The sequence below is a fragment of the Lissotriton helveticus genome, chromosome 12, assembly GCF_964261635.1.
Source record: "Lissotriton helveticus chromosome 12, aLisHel1.1, whole genome shotgun sequence".
NCBI classification, from domain to species: Eukaryota; Metazoa; Chordata; class Amphibia; order Caudata; family Salamandridae; genus Lissotriton; species Lissotriton helveticus.
Window position 1 is genome coordinate 281,818,652 of NC_136073.1, and position 25,355 is coordinate 281,844,006.

Below are 25,355 nucleotides of genomic sequence, written 5' to 3' on the forward strand. Positions count from 1 at the left end.
GTAGTAGACTCCCATTATAGACCAATCACAAAATATGGCACATGCTGGCATAGTACCGTGGTAGATTTTGTAAAGTTACTGGCTTTTGGACTGTAATCTAATGGCCTGATATTGTCCATCTACAAGATATTGTCATCAAATCTGAAGTGAAGGAAAAATACACAAGGAAATGGAAAAAATTCCTGGGCAGACAGATTAGTAAAGAAAATGAAACTGATATTTGGAAAGATAATATCGGTATTATGAACTTTCAGGATAGGTAAGTATACTATAAAGTAATGTTCAGATGGTACCTCACACCATGAAAACTCAAATGCATGCATTTGCACACAGACCGTAATTGCTGGAAAAAATATGGTGCTCAGGGAGAAACAATTCCCATTTAGTAGAGATTTCCCAACCTAACTAGTTCTAGAATGAATGCCCTCCTCCTGGGTCTGAGACTTCTAATGTTTGCCTTCATGATGAGGCAAGACAGAGTGACCTTGTGATCCTCAGGACGTGCTTGATAGCCGCAAAGCTGCCCACAGCAACATCTTTGAGGCAACAAAATTGGTCTTACGTTTTACAATGTCACAGGGGAATATAAAAATGGAAAAACTAACAATATAAATGATGATGGGCTAGGTTTGAAAAAAAGTGATGAGTGATTTCCTATATATCTGGAGGAACACCCCTACACGCACACCCCCCTACACACCCCCCTACACACACCCCTTTTCTCTCTCTCTTCTCTCTCTCTCTCTCTCTCTCTCTCTCTCTCTCTCTCTCTCTCTCTCTCTCTCTCTCTCTCTCTCTCTCTCTCTCTCTCTCTCTCTCTCTCTCTCTCTCTCTCTCTCTCTCTCTCTCTCTCTCTCTCTCTCTCTCTCTCTCTCTCTCTCTCTCTCTCTCTCTCTCCTCTCTCTCTCTCTCTCTCTCTCTCTCTCTCTCTCTCTCTCTCTCTCTCTCTCTCTCTCTCTTTCTTTCTTTCTTTTGGAATTCTTTGCTTAATATGGAGTGAGATGTTTATGTTTGCCTGGGGTGTTATGTTCTTTACAAATACTTGGAAAGTAGGGATAAGCCTGCAACGATCTCTCTAGTAGTGTGGGGTGATTGAAGGATTTACATGATAGGCATACATGATACTTCATTCAGCGATGGTAAACTGGGGAGAGGGGATGTAGAGAGCTAGGCTTTAATTGCAGTTGCACCCCCACATTTTGCCTCCTTTTTAGCTACTAGATGCGTATTTTCGACTTTGACTGCACTGAGGCCTGCAAACCAGGCCTCGGTGCTAGTTCTCCTTCCCTAAAACAAGGTAAAGTCTAATTGGGCTACAATTGTCTAAGGACTTTAGCACCACTGTAAGTCCCCAATAAATTGTACTCTACATGCCTAGGGCAGAGGTACTAAAGCTAAGGGCTGCAGCATATATTATGTCACCCTAAGGCACCCACCAAAAAATTCCACACAGACTGCCATTGCAGGCTGTGTGACATGGTGCAAACCATGATTGAAAAAACAACATGTCACATTCCTGTCTGTGATGCCAAAGTCACTGCATTTAATATATTTAAGTCAGGGTGCATAATAATTTAAGTGAGGACATATCTACATGAGCAGATGTGCCCTTGTGATGTTTAGTTCCATTACTAGATAATTCAAGTGTTCAGGGAAGTCCTTTTAAAAGCATGTGCTGGACACTAGTGAAAACGAGTTCCTCAGCTACATGATGGCTTCACTGAAAATAGGGATGTTTGGCATCAAACACCTCGTATTAATGAACCCACACTGATGCTGTGTCGGATTTATTAATACATGCACACAGAGGGCACCTTAGAGGTGCCCCCTGAAAACATACCAGTTTCTGGTGTGGTGACTGACTGGTTCTTGACTATCTGCCACCAGAGACAAGTTCTGACCCCACCTAGTGTGAGGGCCTTTGCTCCCAGGAGGTCAGAAACTAAGCCTGCTCGGAAAGAAGGTGTTCACACCCCCTCCCAAAGGATGACCTGCTGATTAGCATTCTGAGGCACAGGAGTTTCAAAGAAGCCATCACCTTTGAAATGCTTGGCAAACTTTGGGATTCTGGGACAGGGTTATGCAAGGGGACGTAGTGACATTTGGGGTAAAGCTAAATGCCTACTACCCCTCACTCCCCTGAAAACCCCTACATTGAGTATTTAGGGGACCTCCTGATAGCAGATCTTCAGATTTCATTGGACCCAAAGAGTGGAAGAAGACTGCTGAACCAGTAAACAGAGGAGCACAACAGACTTGCCGCCAACCTCGCCGGCCTGTCTGCTGCACCTGATATTCGTGGAGCAACTGATTCGCCCTGATGCTGTGCAGACCTCAAGAAACCCGAAGGGCTGCCAGTGCTTTGCACATTGCCAAAGGAACTCTCTTGAAGTAGAGGAGAGAATTCCCTGCAGCCACAGGCATCAAAGAAGAAAGCCTACGTAATCTACCAATGCAGCAGCCACCCAGGAAGAGGTAGCAGTGCTCCTACATGTCAGATCTGTCCTCCCTCCAAGTGTGGGGGTGCCAGGACTGAGCAGAGCCACACAGTACCAAGCCCTGTGGTACTGGACCCCTTGCAGAAGCCAAGGCTTGTTTTGTCCAGACTGGAGACCAGCACTGAGGAAGACCAATCTGCAGGTCCAGGGACTTCAGGACATTGAAACCTTGCCCAAACTGGACTTCCAGTCACCCCCTGCAGCCTCTTTCTGCGCCCCTCCAACCGAGAGAAAATCCTGCACCAGAATCAGACCCCAAAAGACACCACTGCACTCAAGCCCCACAGCCCGAGGAAAAGTGGACCAAAGGTGACTCTGCATGCTCAAGGATTGAGTCCCCATTTGGGTTCCCCCGCACTTGTCCCCAAGTCATGGCTTCCAGCCTCTTTGTAACCGGTCCGTTCTCCCATTGAAGTGAATGGGACACTCAATGCCATGACAAACATCTGCACCTGGAGGCCCCAGAGCCTCCCGAGGTGACCTTTGGTGTGGCCTTGGACCTTGCCCCATACTCACCCTAAGTCCAGAAGAACAGCCCCATAAGTCGTTGAAGAGTTCCCAAATGCAATACATATTTTTCCCCCATTAGATAACATTCCCGGTCCAGAAAATGTACTGTGTCTATTTCTGAAAACTGCAAAAAATCATAACAAAAAAGTACTTACCTGATGACCTTGGTTTCTAAATTCATACAGAAGTACATGTTATTTTTATAAATTTGTGTCCGATTTATTTAAGTGTGTCTCATTTACTGCATTTGTGTGTGTAAAAAATGCTTAGCACTACCCTATGATAAGCCTAACTGCTCGCCCACTCTACCACAAAAGAGCATTTGGGATGCCTTTTATTCCTCTTTAATTTCTTTGGTGTTTGCCTGGACTCTTTGCACGGTATACTTCTTTTTGGTATACCATATAGAGAGCCAGCTTCTTACAGGGGGACTAAAGAGGCAGTTTTAAGTGAATATAATGTAATTCTGTAAAACTGTGTTCGATATGAAATAACCACTCAAATTAATCTAGTGAGATTCAGTAACATAGTTCTGAAAAAGAATAATCAAAGTGTTTTGTTGCTCGTTTGACTTCTTTTTAGGCACCCGATGCTACTCCTTCGTTCCAGTGGATAAGAGCTAGTACAATAATTGAAGCACAAACTTGATGTACTGTCAATTACATTCTGCAACATATATTTACTTTTCTAAGAGGTGGGTGAAAACTATTGATTTGTTCAATGTTCTAATTACACTGCATATCCAACCATGGTTCTTTTTCACCAAATTGAGCAAGGGTTTGCACTTCATTACACCCTATGGCTTTTAAGGGGACCTTATCCTCATATATTGTGTCCTGAGCACCCACCATTCCTGAATTCTGAAGCTAGATTTTAAACCCCAATTCTTCATTTCTCCAAATAACCTACTTCAAACTCAGACCTATGAACTGGTGTCTTCCTGGTCTTGATATCTAGCTAAGCACTTAAAAAAACACAATTATAAGCCAAAAACGCAAAATTGTGCAGTATCGTTTTTTTTTTTTACGGGACAACATTTTGAAATAAATGGTGATTCAGTTCATGCAAAAGGTTAAAGCATATATCACTTACAATTAAATCTCATCTTTAGTAACCAGTGTGTTTGAAAGGAGGAAACAGGTTGATATAAAAAACTAGGACATAATTTAGAGTTTGATGGATGGGATGCTCCGTCACAAATGTGACGGATATCAAGTCCTCCTTACTACAAGTGCATTATACGCTGTGGCACTTTTTTTTATGGATGCAGTGCGTGACCACCAAACTCTAAATCAGGCCCTAAATATTCAAGAAAGAAAAATGAAGGTTTTTAAAGAAAACTTTCTTCAACTCCCAATTTTCTGCAGTGTATGAAAAATAATCTGTGAACTACATACAATTTCAAAGAGGAATGAGAGAATGCCGATTGCTGAATCTCGGACACAAACCTCTTTGGCTTGGAGACTGCATTATATTGTGAACCACCTGCTGCAGACACATTAGCTTCTGCTGTGGAGAAGTGCATTTATTCAGGTGACCCAATTCTCGCTTCGCTCGAGGTATGTTAACACTGTCAAAAGATGAACACATACAAGGTATATTAATTCTCAGAAGAAATAAATGTTTCTTTACCTATTTCATTGCATCAATATGAAGTCAGCGTTTGAGCAGAAATCGTCATCTAAACAAAAAACAACAAACATTGAGTTTCAACTTATTAACTGAACAAATGTAATCCCAGAGAAAAGTCAGCAAGTAAACGTTATTTTAACGAGAAACATTTTCTTTACAAATACACATGGTTGATTTACAGTTAAATGAGCTTGTGTCTGGATCAAGGCTCACTGATCAGACTAGAATGGGATTCTTCAGGCCCTGACTACTCACAACTTCCAAGTGTTCCTCACAGACCATTCATGTTCTACAGCAGATACCAAACCAGTGAAAGGTAGAGATGCCAAATGTCCATGTTCTTCCTCTGTTTTATGGTCTCTGAACCTTCTTCTTTTCAATGATTAGAACATCCTCACATAAATAAATGAGCTAATGTGCATCTCGCTTTCGGAAATTCCATCATTTATTTCAAAACAAAAGAAGCCAAGAACAATGCTTTGGGACACAAAACACAATCTGCATTTCTTTAACAGGTTTTAAGCTAGTATTAATTTATAACTATTCGAGCTAAGTAGATGATTTTAATGGCAATAAATTCAACATAAATCAGGGGTTTAAGAATTCTGTATAAAATATAACTTGTAAATAAGCTTGAATTAAGATTTCCAACTCACTCTGAACTGATCCAGACAGTAGCTTTAAAAAATAAAGAGGCAACAACTACTTTTTCTACAACCTCAAATAAGGGGACATTGACTGCTCAAAAAAGATTGCATCTAGACGTTAAGGGAAGTACTTCTATGTAGAATAGGAAAAGTAATACATTGGCACCCAACCTCAGGAGAACAGGTGCAACGTGTAGTTTTGCAAAAGATCAGCAATGTAATTCACATTACTGCAGAGGAGGCATTACACACATAATAAAGAGGCTAATATAATGATGAACTCCTCACACCAATGACTGAAAGACTGCAGGAAGAGAAAGGGACCCACATGCTCAGGTTGTGGCAAGGTTCATGAGTACTGTCTGATGTCCTGGAATAAACAAATTAAATGTTTATTTAAAATATATACATCATGTGTGCCTCATTTTTGATTAGATCAGGCAGCTTGACTGACATTTACAACAAAATGACAAGGTGTCAAGAGTTTGGAGTAAAGATAGATGGAAAATTTGTTGTTTTGAAATATCTTTCTCCAGGTCCAACCTGGAAACCAAAACCAGTCAAAAAAGGTTCAAACCAGACTCCTTCTGCTGCAGCAGTGACTAGAATTGGGCCATGGAAAAAGGTGGGCCATGGCAATTAATCCTACTGTGAATGCCGCCCTCTCCCCCACTCCCAGCCAGCAGCCTACATGAAAAGTGACAGAGTGGCAGAACAAACCAGAGGCTTCACGTGACAGCACTAATACAATACCATAAGGTAAAGCGTATTCCTAGAGGCTTGAGAATCTCACTCCGACCAATGTTTTTTAAATTCAACAAAAATTTAATGACAAGATGGTACTCCATTTTAAATAAGTGTTCATTGGACTTGATACTTTTGATAGTAGAGGAATTGTCACAGATCCTAAAGGAGTTGGCTGAAGAGATACAAGGTCGCAAAACAGAACTAGAAAAAATTATGGATGCTGATAGCTGGAACAAAACACTAAACTACATTAACGAAAAATTAGACAATCATGACCAAGAAGTACATGAGCAGAAATTAAGAAAGTGCAGAAGAGATACCATCAACTACAAACTGGAAGAAGTCTATACATGGGCTTAAGACTATCTACATCTCGTACACGTTTACAATTGGCAACAAGCTCTGCAGGAACATCAGCGGAATCAGAGATAAATGTAACATTGAAGGACTCTTTTTTAGAAGCAGGTCAGACATCAAATCATCCACAGAAAGAGAAAAGATCCTTAAAAACCAACAAACAAGGAGGTGACAAAAGAAAAAACCTGGAGAACCCTCAGAGGAATCCAAAGAGAACTTAGTAATGAAGATCTCAGAAAAGACACTCAATACATTGGATTTATCAGTACTTAACAGAGGTATGTCATGTGTACCAACAAATGCAACAACCACCATGGAAACAGAATTATCAGTTTCCATGTTTATGCGTAAATTGAGATTACGTTGGTTCTTTCCTCAAATGGGGTAACCAAACGATACCTGTAACCAGCCACAAGTTCAAATCGAAAAGTACTTTTATGTCCCCTGTATCTCACAAAACATTAGATACATCGGAAGTACTAATAAAAGAAAGATTTGGAACACCTGCAATCTTCAGGGAATAAACACCAGAATCTTACGGTGAAGGGACTTAGAGTACTCTAGAAATTAGCAGATAACAAGAGTATCACCTTTCAACCAGCTGATAAAGCCGGAGCCTTGGTCACGATGAACAACAATTACTATGATCAGACAGTACAGGAACACGTCTTGGATCAATAAACGTACATTCCACTTGACATGGATCCCACCGAAGCATTTAAGAATACTCTGAACAACATCTTGGAAAAAGCACCGGAGTTGGGTTGGGTCGATGACATTAAAATATGTTATCATCGGAATACCTGCAAAGAAAAAAATAATAAAATATATATATATATTTATATATATATTTATATATATATCGGTGCGTGGTGCTACTTTGGAATACAGACCTTTTGCACAAAATATATATATCTCGTAGGGTTTCTCACTCCAAACCTTAGTTGTAGCTCAGAAAAAGAGGTGGCACACCAGGAGACAGCACAATAATTTACTGTGCACTGAAAAACCAAGGACCTGGTGTGCCTCCTTTTATTCTGAGCTACAACTAAGGTTTGGACTGAGAAACCCGATGATAATTGGTGGTTGCTGTTACCACGGGTGGTGCCATCGCTAATAGGAGGGGAACGACCGAAGCAGCAAACTTGGTGAAATAAATATATATATATATATTCACAGAAAAAACCATAGGTTATAGACCATATATAGTTAGGAATTAGCATTTACAAAACCTTGAAAATTCACTGAAAAAACCATAGGTTATAGACCATATATAGTTAGGAATTAGCATTTAGAAAACCTTATTTCACTCACACAAAACCATTGAAATTCCATATATAGTTAGTTGCACTAACTATATATCGCGCACCCGCAATCCACTGCTGATGATGTCACATATTACATCATTCATGACATGGTCAGTGACATCACTGATGACATCACTGATGACATCTCAAATGACATCACTGATGATATCTCTTTTGACATCAATGGTCACATCAATGATGATATCATTAATGTGACAATACAATGCATCTCCTCAACTTTAATATAACCTCTGTTACACCCAGTGTTAAATACAGAGTATAATTTTTGAAACCATTGACACACCAATACTAGTTACTACATACGCATTCACTGATTCCTACGTCTACACACACATTCACTCATTCACCCATACAATCATTCATACATACAATCACTCATCTTTACAACACTATCATATGCACTCATACACCTATACAGACACTCACACTCTGCCACTCATCCATGGAGTTACTCACACACCTAGTCAGTCCTGTAAAGAATCAATCACACTTCCATTTTCTAATCTACACAGTTAAACATAGAGTACCTTACATTTTCAAACATATACTAACACATACTTACTCTCTTATAGAATCACTGATACAAGTACACATTGATCTGCACAGAGTCACACACCTCCCAGCCAGCCATACACACACTCAGTCTCCCATACAAATACTTGTGCAACCAATCAATAACCCATATAGCTACTTATATAGCTACTGATCAACACATGCAGCAGCTTGCACAACAACAGACATACTGATGCACACTTTCAGACAGTTTAGTCACTAACCCGTGCATTTAGTAAGACGCATTTAATCACTCACTCATACAGTCAATCACGCACCTACTAAAACCTTCATTCAGACACTTATACATCCACTCATTCTTCAATATGTAAAACATATTTAAACTTTACAGAAACACATAATCACTGGATGTTGTCATCAGTGATGTCATCAGTGATGTCACTGACCATGTCATGAATGATGTAATATGTGACATCATCAGCAGTGGATTGCGGGTGCGCGATATATAGTTAGTGCAACTAACTATATATGGAATTTCAATGGTTTTGTGTGAGTGAAATAAGGTTTTCTAAATGCTAATTCCTAACTATATATGGTCTATAACCTATGGTTTTTTCAGTGAATTTTCAAGGTTTTGTAAATGCTAATTCCTAACTATATATGGTCTATAACCTATGGTTTTTTCTGTGAATTTCATTGTTTTTTTAACAGCTAATATCTGTAGCTGTAAAATGTATTCTTCTTTAAATCCAAAAATATATTTTATATGTTTATGAATAATTTTTTTTTTAAATATTTTTTTTTCTTCGTTCCCGCTTCGCGAATCGGGAAGCTTCCCGTTAGCTGACCTTGATGCCGCGAAATAGACCGCGAGCCGGTAAACGTTTCTTTACCGCAAGTGCCGCGTTAGAAAACAACATCGTGACGCCTCCCGTCCGCATGACGTTCCACGTTGTCGCGTGATACGTCATATGACGTGCTACGTTAGCGAACTGGTACGCGAAGCGAGTGCCAAAGCGCAGGTTTCTGGAAGCAAACCGGGAGGCCCTGCAAAGCGCTTAACGTAAACACAGCAAGTCATGTGACTTGGTAATAACACTTTTCATTGGTTCATTTCACTTTTGGTTTCCTAATGATGTAAGACTAGGTCATATAATCTAAAATGAACACTTTTGATTGGTTGAGAACTCTTGTTTTTCCCAAATGATGAAAATCCCTCCTTCTTTCCTCACTCTGACTTTCATCATTGTGAGAGAAAGACCCTTTGTGATCACTGAGCAATGGCTTCTTTAGTAGCTTCAGCTGGTGCTTCCCCACCACCTCCACCACATCCAAGGAAGAGTGGACCACCTGCTCAAGTTGTAATTCAACAAGAAGAAGAAGAAGAGGAACAGGAGGACGAGCACGAAGAGAGGCAGTTTTTGCCTGAGCAGCCCAAGACGTCTCACCGGAAAGAAAACTTCATTTGGCAATTTTTTAAAATTCCCAAAGGTCAGAAAAAAGTAAATGCAAGATACGTAACTTGCCTTATATGTCAAGATAGACTGTCCAGAGGGACCGACAAAAAATACAGTTTCGGAAACTACACAATGCATCGCCATATGACTAGGTGGCATCCTAACAACTACAGTGCTGCACAGTTTCGGAACGACCTAGATAATCTCCCTATTATGGCCAGAAGATCTGTTGTACCGGAAGTAACGGGACCAGAGGGCAGGGAGATGGTGCCAAATATACAAATGAGATTTGGTGAAGTAAAACACACCTGCGTATTTTGCGATGGATTCATTTCCTACGGAGAAAGAAGCATCACTCTGATCAACAGAGCTATTGACTATCATATGCAAGTTTGTCCGAAACGCCCAAAATAATAAATACTTCTTTTTTTTGTTTTGTTGCTCCTGTTGAGCCCTTTACAATGAATCGTTTTCATTGCCCCCTCCAAGAAAAACCCAAAAAAATATAAAACTGTTCCGAAAAATTCAAAAACATTAAAAAAATGTTCAGAAAAATAAAAAAAAAAGTTCTTTTCAGAACTACCTCCCCGTTATTAAAAAATTGGTACAATATTTGGAACTGTGCCAACCTCTATTTCTCTTAGTTCGCTTCCTAGTTCGCTCGCTGGTACGCGAACTGGAAGCGAACCAAAAACAGTAAGTATAAGGGAAGGAAACACACACTTATGTTAAAAGAAAGACAGCTATAGGGGAGTAAACTAGAGATACTATTACCCATAATCCACTACTGATGATGTCACATATTACATCATTCATGACATGCTCAGTGACATCATCAGCAGAGGATTGCGGGTTTTTTGGCAACATGCCTTATCCACGGTTTAATAACGCTGCCTTTTGCTTTATATAAGTTTTCAAATTGTATGAAATATATACCAATAGGTCTTTATGAACCTTTAGGTAGTGCTTTTGTTCATGAGGTCTGGTCGCTTCCATACACATACAGATGTTTCAAAGATGATCAAGAAGTTTATCTGAATGGAGAGGAATGCACTGAGACGCCAGATCATTCACTAATGTGTAGGCACATACAGTTACACGATTCATGCAACAAACACCGACCAAATATGGCTTGCGTGTTGCAAGGCACGCCAGTTCCTGCTATCATCCCCACGTTCAAGTTGTTGGAAAATGGTAGTTATTTGATGCTCAATAATGAAGATTGTTCTGAGTTAATTAAAAGTATTCCTTTTATCGTAACAGTAAGTGAACGGGTTATTTGCTGCAGAAATGTTCTATTTCCTCCCACACATGAACATAGGGAGTTTTCAATCTGGCCACAAATACCAACCTTGGGACACGTTTCAACGGCATGACAAGAATAAGAGCTCTTTTGTCTCAGAGAGAGGTGGCCTTGAGTTCGGCCCGTGAAACTTTCGTACTTCACATAGCGAACACCCGTACACAGGTTTGCCTTTCAATTTCAGCAACATGTTTCCGACTATCTTTAACGCATCCTCCACAAAATCCCTGGCACACTTTTTTAAAGTTGTTACCAGTGGTCTCGTGACTTCATTTGAGAAAATCTTTGGAGTCATCCCTGCTCCCTTTCATTCCATTTTCTCCACTCTGGTTCGTGGATTGCATTTTTACTTGCATTACCAGCGGACGCTCTTGTGCTTTTTTACATTTTTAAATATGGATGTCCCTCCTATGCAACCTCCGACCCTGCAGCTGCTGACACTGTTCCGCAATCGCATGCTAGAATATTATGGCACAATGCCGTTGGCGATATTAAGCACGGCATATGGATTATCTTTTCGGTTCTCCTACTTCACCTGTGTCCAGCCTGTATTTCACTGCCTGACCTGTGATTTCGATTGGGCCATTGATTTGTGTCTCTGCGGACCGGTTTCTCCTGACGTCGACTTTAATCAGCTGATGACTCCTATCATTACTCACGAGTTGATTTGTCCTGGCGAAAGGATTATGGCTGTGGCATTGATGCATGGACTACTTGGTCCCTGGAATTTACTGGCGGCAGCACAGTCTTTCTTGGAACACAGCTTTCTTGAAAACCCACCGAGCTGTCCTCTGATGGTGATAGAGGATCCGGTGCTGGGAGAGCACGTATGTTCTTTTCCGCTTTTAAATTGGATGGCTGAACTGTTTTCGGATGAAGACGGTGACTTCCTGTTGGAGGCTGTTGCAGCTTATTTTGCATACACAGTTATGTCATAGACCTTTTTCATGTTTCATATGCTGAGTACTAGCATTTCATTGACAATTCATTGACTTAATTGTCAAGTTTTTATTATTTACCTTGCCTATTGGCTTAAGACTCGATAAAGTACTTGGCTGTTTTATTTTTCTTTAGCATTGAATTTTCCTAGTTTTTAATGCTTTACCTTGCGGACCGTCCACATATAAACTTGCAATCTGCTCTCATGAGATGGCACTTCTATTATCTTATTCAGTTCGTTTCCGGATCATGAGGAGGTGTCATCTAGGTCCTGGATATCTTTACACCGTGTTAAGTTAGCATGGGCTCATTACCGGTTTAAACGCCATTTTTCCTTTTTTGCAACTTCTGCACACGACATTTAGTTGTTGCTTTAGCTTTCCACCTAGTAGTTCATCGTGGTTTACATGAGAATAATATGTTATTGGTCTACTATCTGCTTTACTTGTTAAACTATATCTGTACAGCGAGTGCTAAAGTTTCAAGAACAACACGATACAGAATTGTTATGAGGTCTGATCTCCACGACTTCATACTCATAACATAAGTGCAACTTCTGCCAATTCTGGGCATGAGGCGGGTTTTATATTGCTTTGCCGAACACACATACACAACAGTTGATGCGGTTCACATGAAGAGAGAGCTGGTGTATGCTGATGTGATTCCTTCAAATCTAAGACACTAAAGTATGGGCACGCCCTAAACCAACACAAAGAGACCTTCTTAGCAAATAATATAATATGTGTATTAGGGAGGGTGAGATATAAGCAGCCGCGGGCCGTGGAGGGAGTTACGGTGAGGCAGGGAGGCGGGGAGGGGGAGAAGCAGGGTGGAGCCCTCTCTACCTTGCCCCTCCCCCTCCCCGCCTCCCTGCCCCACCGTAACTCCCTCCACGGCCCGCGGCTGCTTATAAGTGTTGCTAACTCTTATTCATTTACAGCATGTTAACATACTGTCACCATTCGCTTTTTATGTACTAGTAACTATGCTGGTAATTTTGCTACTGATAATATGTGTACTTGTATTCTCCACCCTGCTTCTCCCCCTCCCCGCCTCCCTGCCTCACCGTAACTCCCTCCACGGCCCGCGGCTGCTTATAAGTGTTGCTAACTCTTATTCATTTACAGCATGTTAACATACTATCACCATTCACTTTTTATGTACTAGTAACTATGCTGGTAATTTTGCTACTGATAATATGTGTACTTTTATTATCTAAGGTACTACGCCTGAGAAGACGGCATTAGTAAATAAACATTTCAAATACACATGTGTTCTTCTTAACTCCATGTTCTGGTTTCTAAGAAATATATAACGACCGACTGTTCATGAGTTCCACGTATCCTGAGGTACTATAAGTTCATATTATGGATTGTCTAAACATTGAGAGTTTGTTATATCCAATGTGACACTGTACCTAGCTTGCTAAATAGTTTTTGATTACTAACGTGAGTTTTGGGACACCCTAATTCGCCGAGGTTCCAATCCTCTGTCCACAGTTCTGTGTGAGAACAGAAACCCTGCGACAGGGGCACCCCCGACCCTTGCTGGAGCTTCATCACACTTGCGATACAACTCCAGCAATGCGCCACCTTTACGGCACAGATACATCACGCATCTGTGCTGTTTTTGCCCCGTGATGCGCCGCATTGTAAATGCAGCACACCATAGGTGACGGAACAGCGGCACAGAATGACTAACACATCCCTGGTGATGCGCCAGTCATCATAAATCTATCCCTATGCTTCTTATCTTGTTAGAGATGAACCGCCATATGTATCATCAAAGTTATTTGCATTTCCTAAATAGCGAACTTTAAGGAATAAATAGCGATTCTTTACCATTCCTAGTTTGCGATGAGCTATTTGCTAATTAGCCGAATGTAGCCCAATGAAGCCCAATGTAGCCCAATGTAGCCCAAAGATGGCCGCCAGACACACAAAAAAACAAATGTAGCCCAAATATCAGCCAGATGTAGCCCAACTATAGCCCAGTGACAGAATGACCAATCAGCTTCGCAAACCTCCGTTACGCGAAGCGGAGCGCTGTTACAGATATATATCTTTTTTTGAACGTTAATTTCTCAAAATCCACTGGAGCACATATATTGAGACCTAGCAAAGGCACATCGGGCTACCAGTCCCTAATATTTTGCCAAGTTTCGTGCAAATCCATTCAGCCGTTCAATTATTATTTTTATTATTTTTTTTTGCCCCGCGGGGCCCTTTTAAAACCTCCACATCAAACCTAGGGGGTCAGCGAGGATCTACTATGCCCCCTTATAGTTATTTCCCCCTTTGTTTTGACCTCCTCTTGTCTCTCGATCCTACCGAGAGACAAGATGGCGGCCGCTACGGACTGTTTGGAATGTTGACAGACGCCGGAGAACCAATCAGCTTCGCTTCACAAAGCTCCGTTGCGCGAAAAGTCCGCGAACCAGAGCGCTAACCGGTCCGCTGTTACAGATATATATCTTTTTTTAAACGTTAATTTCTCAAAATCCACTGGAGCACATATATTGAGACCTACAAAAGGCACATCGGGCTACCAGTCCCTACAATTTTGCCAAGTTTCGTGCAAATCCATTCAGCCGTTCGGGCTAAAAGTGAGGCCAACCGCCCTATGGAAAACTCAATGTTAAAAACACGTTTTGGGACCCCCCTTTTTTCTCGGCCCCCACTGGACGAACCCCCCCCAAATTTTCAAGGGCTGCTCAGAAACAAAATGTGCCATTTTCCTGAAAATTTCAGCCAATTCCGTCCACAAACGCCAAAGTTATTAGACATAGAATTTTCAAAAAACCCATAGAGAAAAAATCCTAACTATATATACCTACTGGCGACCGCCAGTAGGTAATATATATATATATATATATATATATATATATATATATATATATATATATATATAGATATATAACAGCTCTGATTTCCTTTGCAATACCCAGCCGGGTTTAAGGAAAAACAGCACTCTCGGGTTCAGCAGTAAATCAGCAAACAATTTTATTCAGAACAAACGCGTTTCGGGAGTAAAATCCCTTTGTCAGTGTTCATGTCAGAGAACGCTGTGCGGCACCATTATCTAAGTTTGTGAGAGTCATTACCACAAACAAAGGACTTAGTCAGTCTCGCGTTTTTTGCGCGCCATCTTAGAGTGTGTTGCATTTGAACAATTAGTCATAGCAGAGTGTCGTATTAGGAAAGTTAAACCATTCAAGACGCCGTGTATCGGCACAAATGCAATTTTAAATAAACATTTGTCACAAAAAAGTTTCATTGTAGCCAAGTTAAGCCTTCAATTCCGCCGTATATCGGCACACATGCAATCTTAAATTAAGAGGTCATGCACTGTAACTTGCTGGACAAAAAATAATCCAAACTTCATAGTCCTGAGAATAAGTAGCATTGTGAAACACAAGGCAACATCTTTGCGACAATTGCACTATTCAAAAGCTATTATATTTAAGATCTGGCCGTGTATCGGCAATTGCAGCCATGAAGGTGGCTGCAGAGGTCTCAGGACATTTCTATGGAATAAATGAACCTACGACATTTCCAATATGCTATAAAAATTTACATCTAGGCGCATCTTCAGTTTCAAACCCTTCTTCATCACAATTTAACATGTTGACATATAAATCAGAATCTCATGATACACAAATTTACATTCATAATACTGACATCCTCTCTTCAACCCAGGTGGGATGCCAATTCCTCCCCCATATTCAGACCCCTTGGTGCCCTTGACTCTAAATCTATGATGTATCTAGATTCTAATCTCCTGAGTGTCTGCAATCTATTACCTCCTCTTGGATTTTCAACAACATAATCCAAGCAGAAGTATCTCAGGAGATTCCTGTCACTATTGTGCTTAATTGCAAAGTGACGGGCCACCGGATATGAGAAGTCTTTATTCACGATGGCCCGCATGTGCTCCAACACTCTTAGTTTGACAGGATTGATGGTACTTCCAACGTACCTTAATAGGCAAGGGCATACCAGGCAGTAAACCGCATGGTCCGTGTGGCAGGACATAAATTTGTTAATTTTCTTACCACCTTTGCACCCTGTTACTTCATATACTAGAGTTCTCTTACTAGCTGAACAGGCTTTGCATTTTCCACAAGGGAAAAAGCCTTTAACGTCCATCAAAGTTCCTGGTTGTTTTTCCTGTGGCTGTAAGTAACTGTGAACCATCTCATCACGTAGTGATCTTGCCTTCCTAAAAGTTATTAATGGCACATTAGGCATATCAGGCCCTACAATTTGGTCAGATTTTAAAATATGCCAATGTTTGGACATGATGGATCGTAGTTTAAAGAAATCCACAGAAAAAGGTGTTATCATGCGGAATTTAGCATCTGCGGTGGGACCAGTCTTTTTAACAAAAAAGAGTACTGCGAGGTAATTTTCTAGCTTTATTCAAAGCATCTTGAAGCAGATTCCAATTATAGCCTCTCTTCAGGAATCTCTCAACACTATCGGTGGCTGCTTGTTCAAAATCCTCAGTTTGTGTGCAATTGCGCTTAAGTCGTAAAAATTCCCCGTAAGGGATGTTATTAATAAGTTTGCGGGGATGACTGCTTGAAGCGTGCAATACGCTATTGCCAGCAGTCGGTTTACGATAAAGTTGTGTACAAATACGTCCATTTCTTACACTCACTTGAAGGTCTAGATAGTTGACCCTTTCACTATTCACTTCACCCGTGAACCTTAAGTGACACTCGTTATCATTAAGCACTTGTATATACTGATTGGCCTCATCTATGGACCCGTCCCATACTAGGAACAGGTCATCTATATACCTGCTCCATGCCACCACCTTGTTGTTCCATGTGGCATTCCTGGGGGCCCAGGCTACCTGCTCCTCCCACCAGCCTACGAATAAATTCGCATAGCTGGGGGCGAAGCAGGAGCCCATCGCCGTACCAGAAAGCTGTCGATATATAATATCCTGAAAGAGAAAGATATTATTGTATAAACAGAATCTAATTAACTCCAATAACATCTTATTATACATAGCATATTTGAGTTCTCTTTTGTTAAGGAAATATCCCATAGCCTGAAGACCTTGCTCATGGTCTATGCAGGTATAGAGGCTTGTGATGTCCAAAGTAATCAGTACATAAGAAGGTTGCCAGATAAGAGGTTCCACCTTCTCAATAAAGTCTGTCGTACCTCTAATATAAGATTTCAGAGATAGTACACAACTGATCTTAAATATAATAGCTTTTGAATAGTGCGATTGTCGCAAAGATGTTGCCTTGTGTTTCACAATGCTACTTATTCTCAGGACTATGAAGTTTGGATTATTTTTTGTCCAGCAAGTTACAGTGCATGACCTCTTAATTTAAGATTGCATGTGTGCCGATATACGGCGGAATTGAAGGCTTAACTTGGCTACAATTAAACTTTTTTGTGACAAATGTTTATTTAAAATTGCATTTGTGCCGATACACGGCGTTTTGAATGGTTTCACTTTCCTAATACGACACTCTGCTATGACTAATTCTTAAAATGCAACACACTCTAAGATGGCGCGCAAAAACCGCGAGACTGACTAAGTCCTTTGTTTGTGGTAATGACTCTCACAAACTTAGATAATGGTGCCGCACATCGTTCTCTGACATGAACACTGACGAAGGGATTTTACTCCCGAAACGCGCTTGTTCTGAATAAAGTTGTTTGCTGATTTACTGCTGAACCCGAGAGTGCTGTTTTTCCTTAAACCTGGCTGGGTATTGCAAAGGAAATCGGAGCTGTTATTTATTTACGCGGACACCGTTGCGTCACAGCACCCGCTTTGGAGAGTGACTCGTTTGTTTGGTGTTTTATATATATATATATATATATATATATATATATACATACTAGTTCTAAACTAGCAGAGAAACAGCCTTTCATCTAAGAAGACAGATGGTAGTGCGCAATCGATGTAGTAACATTATATACGTCCATCCTTCAAAACGAAGGCCTGGAAGCAGTTGAATGGATGCGGTTAGGAGCAGAATATGAAGCACAGAACATTTTTCTATTGGAGCTGCTGCACTTCAGCTTGTACCATAGCTACTTCTCAGGGAAAGGTATTTTTTTTTCCTGCAAACAGGAATGTCTATGGGCTTTTCGGAGGCATCCACATATGCAAATATTTTAATGGCGAAATTTAAAGATACCTACATCCTTCAAAAAGAGGCATGGCAAGAGCACTTAGTGATTTACATGAGTGCTGAATGAAACTCTAATCTAGTATGTTTGCATACACATCAGTTTTCTAATGTGTAATTATCACCTTTTGGTAGTGGGTGTTTTGAGCTGGGAGCACCTCAACCTGACTGTAAATTGGCACAATATTAATTCAGACAAAATTTGATCATATTGAACATTTCAATTTTGAGGTGTAGTATTTTCCCATTTTGGGGACCACTACTACCTCACTTGAATTCATTAAATCTTAATTCCTATTTAGCAACACACTGGCTGGAAAAAAACCACACCATACCACAACTGAGGTTCACTATCCTCGAGAAAATATTCACTACAACACACAGAAACACTAACCAAATGTTAGTGCAGCGTGAGACAGTCTGGATTAAACATTTAAATACATTGATACCTTAGGGCTTAAATGAAAAGACAGAAATTACATGCTTTCTCTGAATGTTTATATGATATAGGGATGGCATATGGAATACTCAGTGGTATGATGTATAAGAAACAGTTTTTTTATGTAGGATTGTAATATGGTTATAGGTCAAGCAATGTATTAGTGCATATAAGGCTGTTTTATTGTCTTATTATTGGGGTTATGTTGACTCATGATGTAGATGATAAAAGTCGCTCATGAATCTTGGCCAATAATACTGGTTTAGGTGACACGCTTATGGAATTTTAGGAGGGGGCACTTTTTTCTTCCTGGTTATCGTTTTCAGTGATTCACTTTCGCTGAGGTCTTTGATGCACTTCACCTTTTATCACCAAGTAACATGGAAGCAGTTCGCGTAGTCCGCCTTTTGTGTTTAGGTAGATGACGCAACTGCGGTTTCGATGATCTTTGCACGCGTTATTATCTAGCAAGATGGAAGTAGCTTGTGTAGTCCACTGTTTGTGGACATGATTGATGACGTGATAACGGTGCGTATGCGCACACACACACGTCTAACGTGGAAGCATTGAAATACCTCATAGTGTCTTAATCGGGGATTCCTCTTGGCAGCAGTTTGCACTATGCTGTAGTACCGGTGGTTGAAGTAAGTAGTTTGGGCTGGTTTAACTTTGTGAAGCGTATTCTGCTGAAGAATTGATATTGAAATTTGGATTTGATCTTGCATTTAGGATCGGTTGCCTGATTGTATAGCGGTCACATAGACCCATCGAATATACTCTGTTCCACACCATTGACCATTGTAAGTAATACATGCATAAGGGCTATTTAGTCATTTATAATCATTAGCACGTTTCCACTAATGGGCAACTTTGTCGTCCTTTAAAGGTTTGTTGTTCTAAGACTTTATCACAACACTACAAGAGCCTAACAGCGTGATGTTCAGGGTGGGTAGATGTGTTGCTACTATGGGCTGCGATTCATAACATTTGAGCAAGTTCTGCGGATATAAGGTATAAAGATCATGTGCACTCTGTACTGAAAAGCTCTGCATTTGGTTGAGAGAAATACGCAACGTACGTTGCACTTTGGGGTAATGCATAGTGACTCGCTGTTCAGATTGCATGCGAAGGGTCACTGACCATATACATTTAAGTTTTGGCATGAGCCAATCACACCTTATAACGACAGGAGTACTCTCAATCACAGCATTGCTACTCTGAGCACCTACATCAAGTACTTGCGCATAAGCCAATAAGGGCTAAGAGAGCCCGTAATGTTCATATGACTTCCTGAATACTGAACAGGATTATAAATGGGTTTTAATCATCATTTCTAGAATTTCCCTGATGACGGGACCTTCCCGAAATGCATTGGGAATACGGCATTGAACATTTCTTGTGCATATCTTGTTTGTAACACAATGAAATGAGATGAATTTATCATAATCATTGCATGTTTTAAAGTTGCAACACTTAGATGTATTGGTTGCGGAAAACAAGAAGTTTTAAAAAAAAGTTGAAATAAATCAGCAATACAATTGCATAAAGATGAATTGATGAAAAAGTTGACGTGATGGTTGAACCTTATGGGCATGCGTTGTGCACTTGATGTGTGTGACAGGTTTGTACACACCGCCACAGGGTTAGTTTACCCGACAGGTGCAGGTCAGGTTTCAAGGTTGCACACAACGGATAAACTTTAGTTTATACATAGAATTTTCGTTGAAATAGATTAGACTGGTGTGCAGGCCACATTCACACTTTTGCTGAGTGGCAGAATAGCCAGTCTGACCCCGTCCAGTTTTCATTCACTTCTTCCAGTGGCTGCAGCAATTTCCTGTTCACAATTTGTCAACATTAAAATATCTAAACGGGATTCAAAGATTTACCAATCCCTTCACTTACAAAAATGGCAAGCATTTTAAACAAACCTAAATATGTCTAAGTTACAGAACTGTTCAACTTACTTCAAAACATAGCAATTTGTTTCATGATTCATTGTCAGCTGTTTAAATGCATCTTCCTCTGCACTAATATTGGGTGATTATGTATGCTTTCATTACAAAATATAGTGGCGCAATTGCACCGTCTGCAGTTAAGGTAAACGTTTCACTTCATAAGAAATTCCATTTCTGCACCTTTAAGAACTCTACACCCAGGTCTGCACCAAACAGTGTTTCAAAGGACATCTAACAGTGTTAACAAATGCGCTATAGAGTGCTCAAATGGTCTTTAAGTTACGAGAGACGATCCTCAAATGTTGCATCTATATGCAAATTAAGGACAAGTTTAGTACCGTCCGAAATGCTATTTCTGGCAGAGACTATCTGACCACATATTCATCTTCTTTTGAATCCTCCCCAGGCATCAGACTGCAATCATAAACTTTTCAGCTGTACCTTTGCGTGCCGGAAGGTGGCATGGTGCGGCTCAGTAGTGACAGCGTTCTGTTAGGATGTCAGCCTATATAGACTCCATTCCCACACACTGACTGCAGTTGCTTTCGAGATTGTCTGCTACCCTAGAGCAGAGCCCCAAAAGCAAATGCAAATTTGTAGACATTGCCCAGATTCCTAGACTTAGGACCTTATCAATGGACAGAGGCAAGTCTCAGAATGGGGTGGATGGGAGAGTCAGTGAGACATTTGCGGATAGAGTCTCTGCCAGAAGGTAAGTAACTTGTTCTTCTGATAGAGCCTTCTAGCCACAGATTTGTTACCTTTTGAAAAAATAGCAAAGCAATACCTATTCGGAGGTGGGCCTGTGAATGAAGTCAGCAGTGCTGCAAAATGACCCTCTCGACCTACCGGACTTGTCCAGGTAACGGTGCTTCATGGCTGAATGGAGGGACGCCCACATATGCAGTGTTAGCAGCTTTGTCCCTGGTAGAATTAACTTTCTGTCCTTCTGGAAACTGCTTTTTGACCAATGTGTAGCAGATTGTAATGCACAGCACGATTCAGCACTTCTGGTTCTCTTGCACTAAATTGCCTTGCCTTTTTTCTTGCTAGAGAACACCACAAAGAGCTGATCCTCCACCTGATTGTCTTTAGTACGATCTATGTAGAAGCTCACCTCCCTCTTGGGGTCCAAGATATGGAGTCTGTCTTCCTCCTTAGAGGGTGGAGGCAGAGCATAGAAAGTAGCACATTTATAGGTTGGCTGACGTGGAATGGTGTCAAGCCCTTTGGCAGAAAGGGAACCCTCGGCCACAGAATCAGTATGTCTGGGAAGAAGTTAGTGTATGGTGGAGTGAAACAAAGCAGTTAAAGCTCACTCACATGCTGTGCCGAGGTGACGAGGAACACATTCTTAATGGTATGGAGCCAAAAAGGACAGCTGTGAAGTGGCTCCAACGGAGGGAACATCAGTTAAGCAAGGGCCAGATTAAGGTACCATTGGGGCATTACAAAAGGAAAGGAGGAAAACGTGTTGTAGCTCTTTCAGAAATTGCATCACAACCGGTAACTTAAACAATGAGGGCTGAACAGGCAGCCATAAGAAGGCTAAAAGGGTAAAAAAGATAACCCTTAACCGTGCCGAAACCAAAACCTTGCTGCGCACATGAAAACAAACTACAGACAACCTGGCTTGGAGGGTGTCAACCAGTTGTGTGTCACACTAAACCACAAATGTGTCCCAGTGACTGGCATATAGTTTGTCGAAGGGAACCTGACTGCCAAGAGGTCATCAATCACCTCTGGAAGAAGGTTGCAGCTGTTTAGATGTCACCACTTAAATTCTCAAGCAAGAAGGTGGCAATTGCGAAGGCCCGGGTGCAGAACGTTGCCCTACTGCTGCTACAACAGGTTCTCCCAGAAGGGCAGCCTGATCAAAAGACATATGCTCAAGCCCAGGAGTTCTGGATACCATCCTTTCCGTGCCTAATCCGGAGACACTAGGATGACTTGGGCCTGGTCTGTCCTGATCTTCTTGAGATATTCGGTTAGTAGTAGTACTGGTAGGAAGGAATATAGGAGTCCCGGGTTCCATTCGATGCGGACCGCGTCTAAGAGCGAGAGCAACCTTGGAAACTCTGATGCGTAGAAGTGTTGACAGTGCACATTCTCAGCAGTGGCAAAAATATTTAGTCAAGGTTATCCTCATTTGTGGAAGAGACCTTGAACCACCTGATGTGAATCCGGGACTCTGCCAGAGACCGGAGGCCTCTGATCTACACCTCTCACAGATAGCGGTCCCAATCCAAAAGCGATGCGTCGGTCACTACTATCAGTTCTGGGTGGGGAAGGGAGAGGGTCTGCCATTGACCCCATCACAGTCCCGCAACCACCACTGCAGATCTTTAGAGTCTTCTCTGAAATCTGAACATGGTTGGAGAGGTCCCCTCGCGGTTGGGCCCACTGGGACTTGAGATCCCACTGTACAGCCTGCATATGCAACCTGAGGTGCTCGACCATCAGTATGCAAGAGGCAATCTGTCCCAGCAGCCTCAGAGTCGACCTCACTGAAATCCAGGACTGAGGTTGAAAGATCAGGATCATAGCCTGAATGGCCTAGACTCACTTTCTCCAAGGGAAGGCACAAAACCGAATCGTGTCCAGAATGGCTCAGATGAAAGGGAGCATCTGAGATGATGTCATGTGCTACTTCTGCACATTGATAGGTAATGCCAAAGATGACAGGAGGTTTGCCAGTCTCAAGACATGGTTGATGACTGCCTGGAGAGAACCTTCCTTTAACAGCTAGTTGTTAAGTTAGGGAAAGACAGGCACCGCTGACCTCTGATGTGTGCTGCATGCCATCACTTTCATGAATACCCGAAGGGCGCTAGTGAGAACAAAGGGGAGCACCACAAACTGAAAATGCACCTCTTCCACTACACATCGCAGGTAGCGCCGATGGGCTGATAATAGTAGTATATCAAAATAGGTGTTGTGCAGGTCCAATGCCATCATCCAGTCTACAGTGTCAAGGGCAGACAAGATCTAGACCAGGGTGAGCAGTTTGATCTTCTCCTTTCAGAGGAAGGCTTGAGAGGGCACAGGTCTAGATTAGCCTGATAACTTCATCCTTCTTGGCCACCAGAAAGTAGTGGGAATAACAACCACATCCTACATCTAGCATTGGCACCCTTTAGACAGCACCTTAGGCCAAAAGGGCTTGCACTTCCTGCCTCAAAACCTCTGTCAGCAGCTATGGGGACAGTGGAAGGTGCGGCATGAAAGAAAAGGAAAGTAAGGCATATGTTATGATAAGTTATATTTGTAAAGCACCAAATTACTGGCGGTCTCTAAGCGCTACAAACCATAAACCCAGGAATTTTAGAATACTTGCAGATAGAGCAAAACTTGGGGTAGACTTATCCAAACGCCTCAGCGAACAGAATGGTCTTGAGTTTCTTCCTAAATAGAAGGAGTCGCCTACCCGCGCAGACTCTCTGGTAGCTTATTCCAAAGCTGGGGAATCACAACCGAGAAGGCAGGTGCCCCCAAGGTGGTTCTGTTAAAGCATGGTCAGGCCAACTGGTGTGTCTCTGATGCACGAAGGCAATGACCAGGCACATAAAGCTTCAGGCAATCTTTAATGTAGCTGGGCGCCACTCCATACTAAGCATTGTGTGCAATGCACAGGCCCTTAAATCTGATCCTCTAGTTAATAGGGAGCCAGTGTAGCTGCTGTAACAAGGGTGTGGTGTGTGTTCTTCTCAATATTTTGAGGATCAGTCGTGCTGCATCGTTTACGACCACCTGAAGTTTCCCCAGACGTTTTTCAGGGAGTCCTATGTATACTGCGTTGCCGTAATCCAGGCGTGACAGAATTAAAGCAAACAGCATGGTACGCATTGGACCAAATGACAGCATTTGGTTCCATGCATACCAAATGGATACGCATGGGACCCATTTGGTCCCATGCGTACCATGGGACCAAATTTCTGTAATTGCTTTCTCATTCTCACACAGCTTCCCACTACCGCACCTTCCTGATAATCCATCGCTAACTTGGAATCCAACCTAATACCCAAGCCATTTACAGCTGGCACCGGTATTGGAGTGGTGCCAAGCTCTTGTGGCCAAAAGAGACTGGACCAGGGGTTAGCCCCTGTAGCGATAGCAAGAACCTTCATCTTGTCCGGATTTACTTTGAGTGAGTATAAAGTCATCCAGTTTATAGTAAACCCAAGGATGTTCTGTATCTTAAGCTGTGCCTTACAATCTGTGTAAGAAAGTAGGTTTCTGTTGCAGTAACCCCCCCCCCACTTTTTGCCAGACTACTGATGCACCTTTTCTTGGTGTGCCCTGGGTCCCTGCCAATCAGGTTCCCAGGGCCTGTGTTCTTTCCCCAAAACTAACCCAATTGGCATCTCTGGCCACAGGTACCCAGGGCACTGTGACCAGGGAAGACCTTTAAGGGTTGCAGCACTTATTGTGCCACCCTTAGAGGTCCTGTACCTTTACACCCACACACTGCCTTTTCGGGCTGCGTGTTTTGGTGCAGAACAAAGTAAAGAGTCGACATGGCACACATCCCTCTGTGCCATAACTACAATCCATTTCCCTGGCATAGATCAGTCACCCCTCTAGCTAGGTGCCCTATGCCAGTGGTGAGGGTACAGGTGCATGAGCCCTGTACCCCTACAGTATCTAAGTCCATTCTTAGGCATTGTAAGTGCAGTGCTGCCATTAAGAGTATATGGTGCTGGGAGCTTGTCATTACGAACTCCACAGCACCATGATGGCTACACTGAAAACTGAGAAGTTTGGTAACAAACATCTCAGCACATTAAACCTACACGGATGCCAGTGTGGGATGTAATGAGAAATACTCACAGAGGGCATCTTTGAGATGAACCCCTGAAAAACG

At 41.8% G+C, this 25,355-nt stretch overlaps 1 protein-coding gene across 3 annotated transcripts in view; it reads right to left on the reverse strand.

The window, feature by feature from the left end:
• ANKRD27 (ankyrin repeat domain 27) overlaps nt 1-25,355 on the reverse strand; it is a 582,242-nt gene that overhangs the window by 395,004 nt on the left and 161,883 nt on the right. For all 3 annotated transcript variants that reach the window (XM_078670366.1, XM_078670365.1, XM_078670368.1), the window contains one exon: nt 4,457-4,578. In XM_078670366.1, coding sequence (XP_078526492.1) covers nt 4,457-4,578 — 122 coding nt within the window. The remainder of the gene's footprint in view (nt 1-4,456; nt 4,579-25,355) is intronic.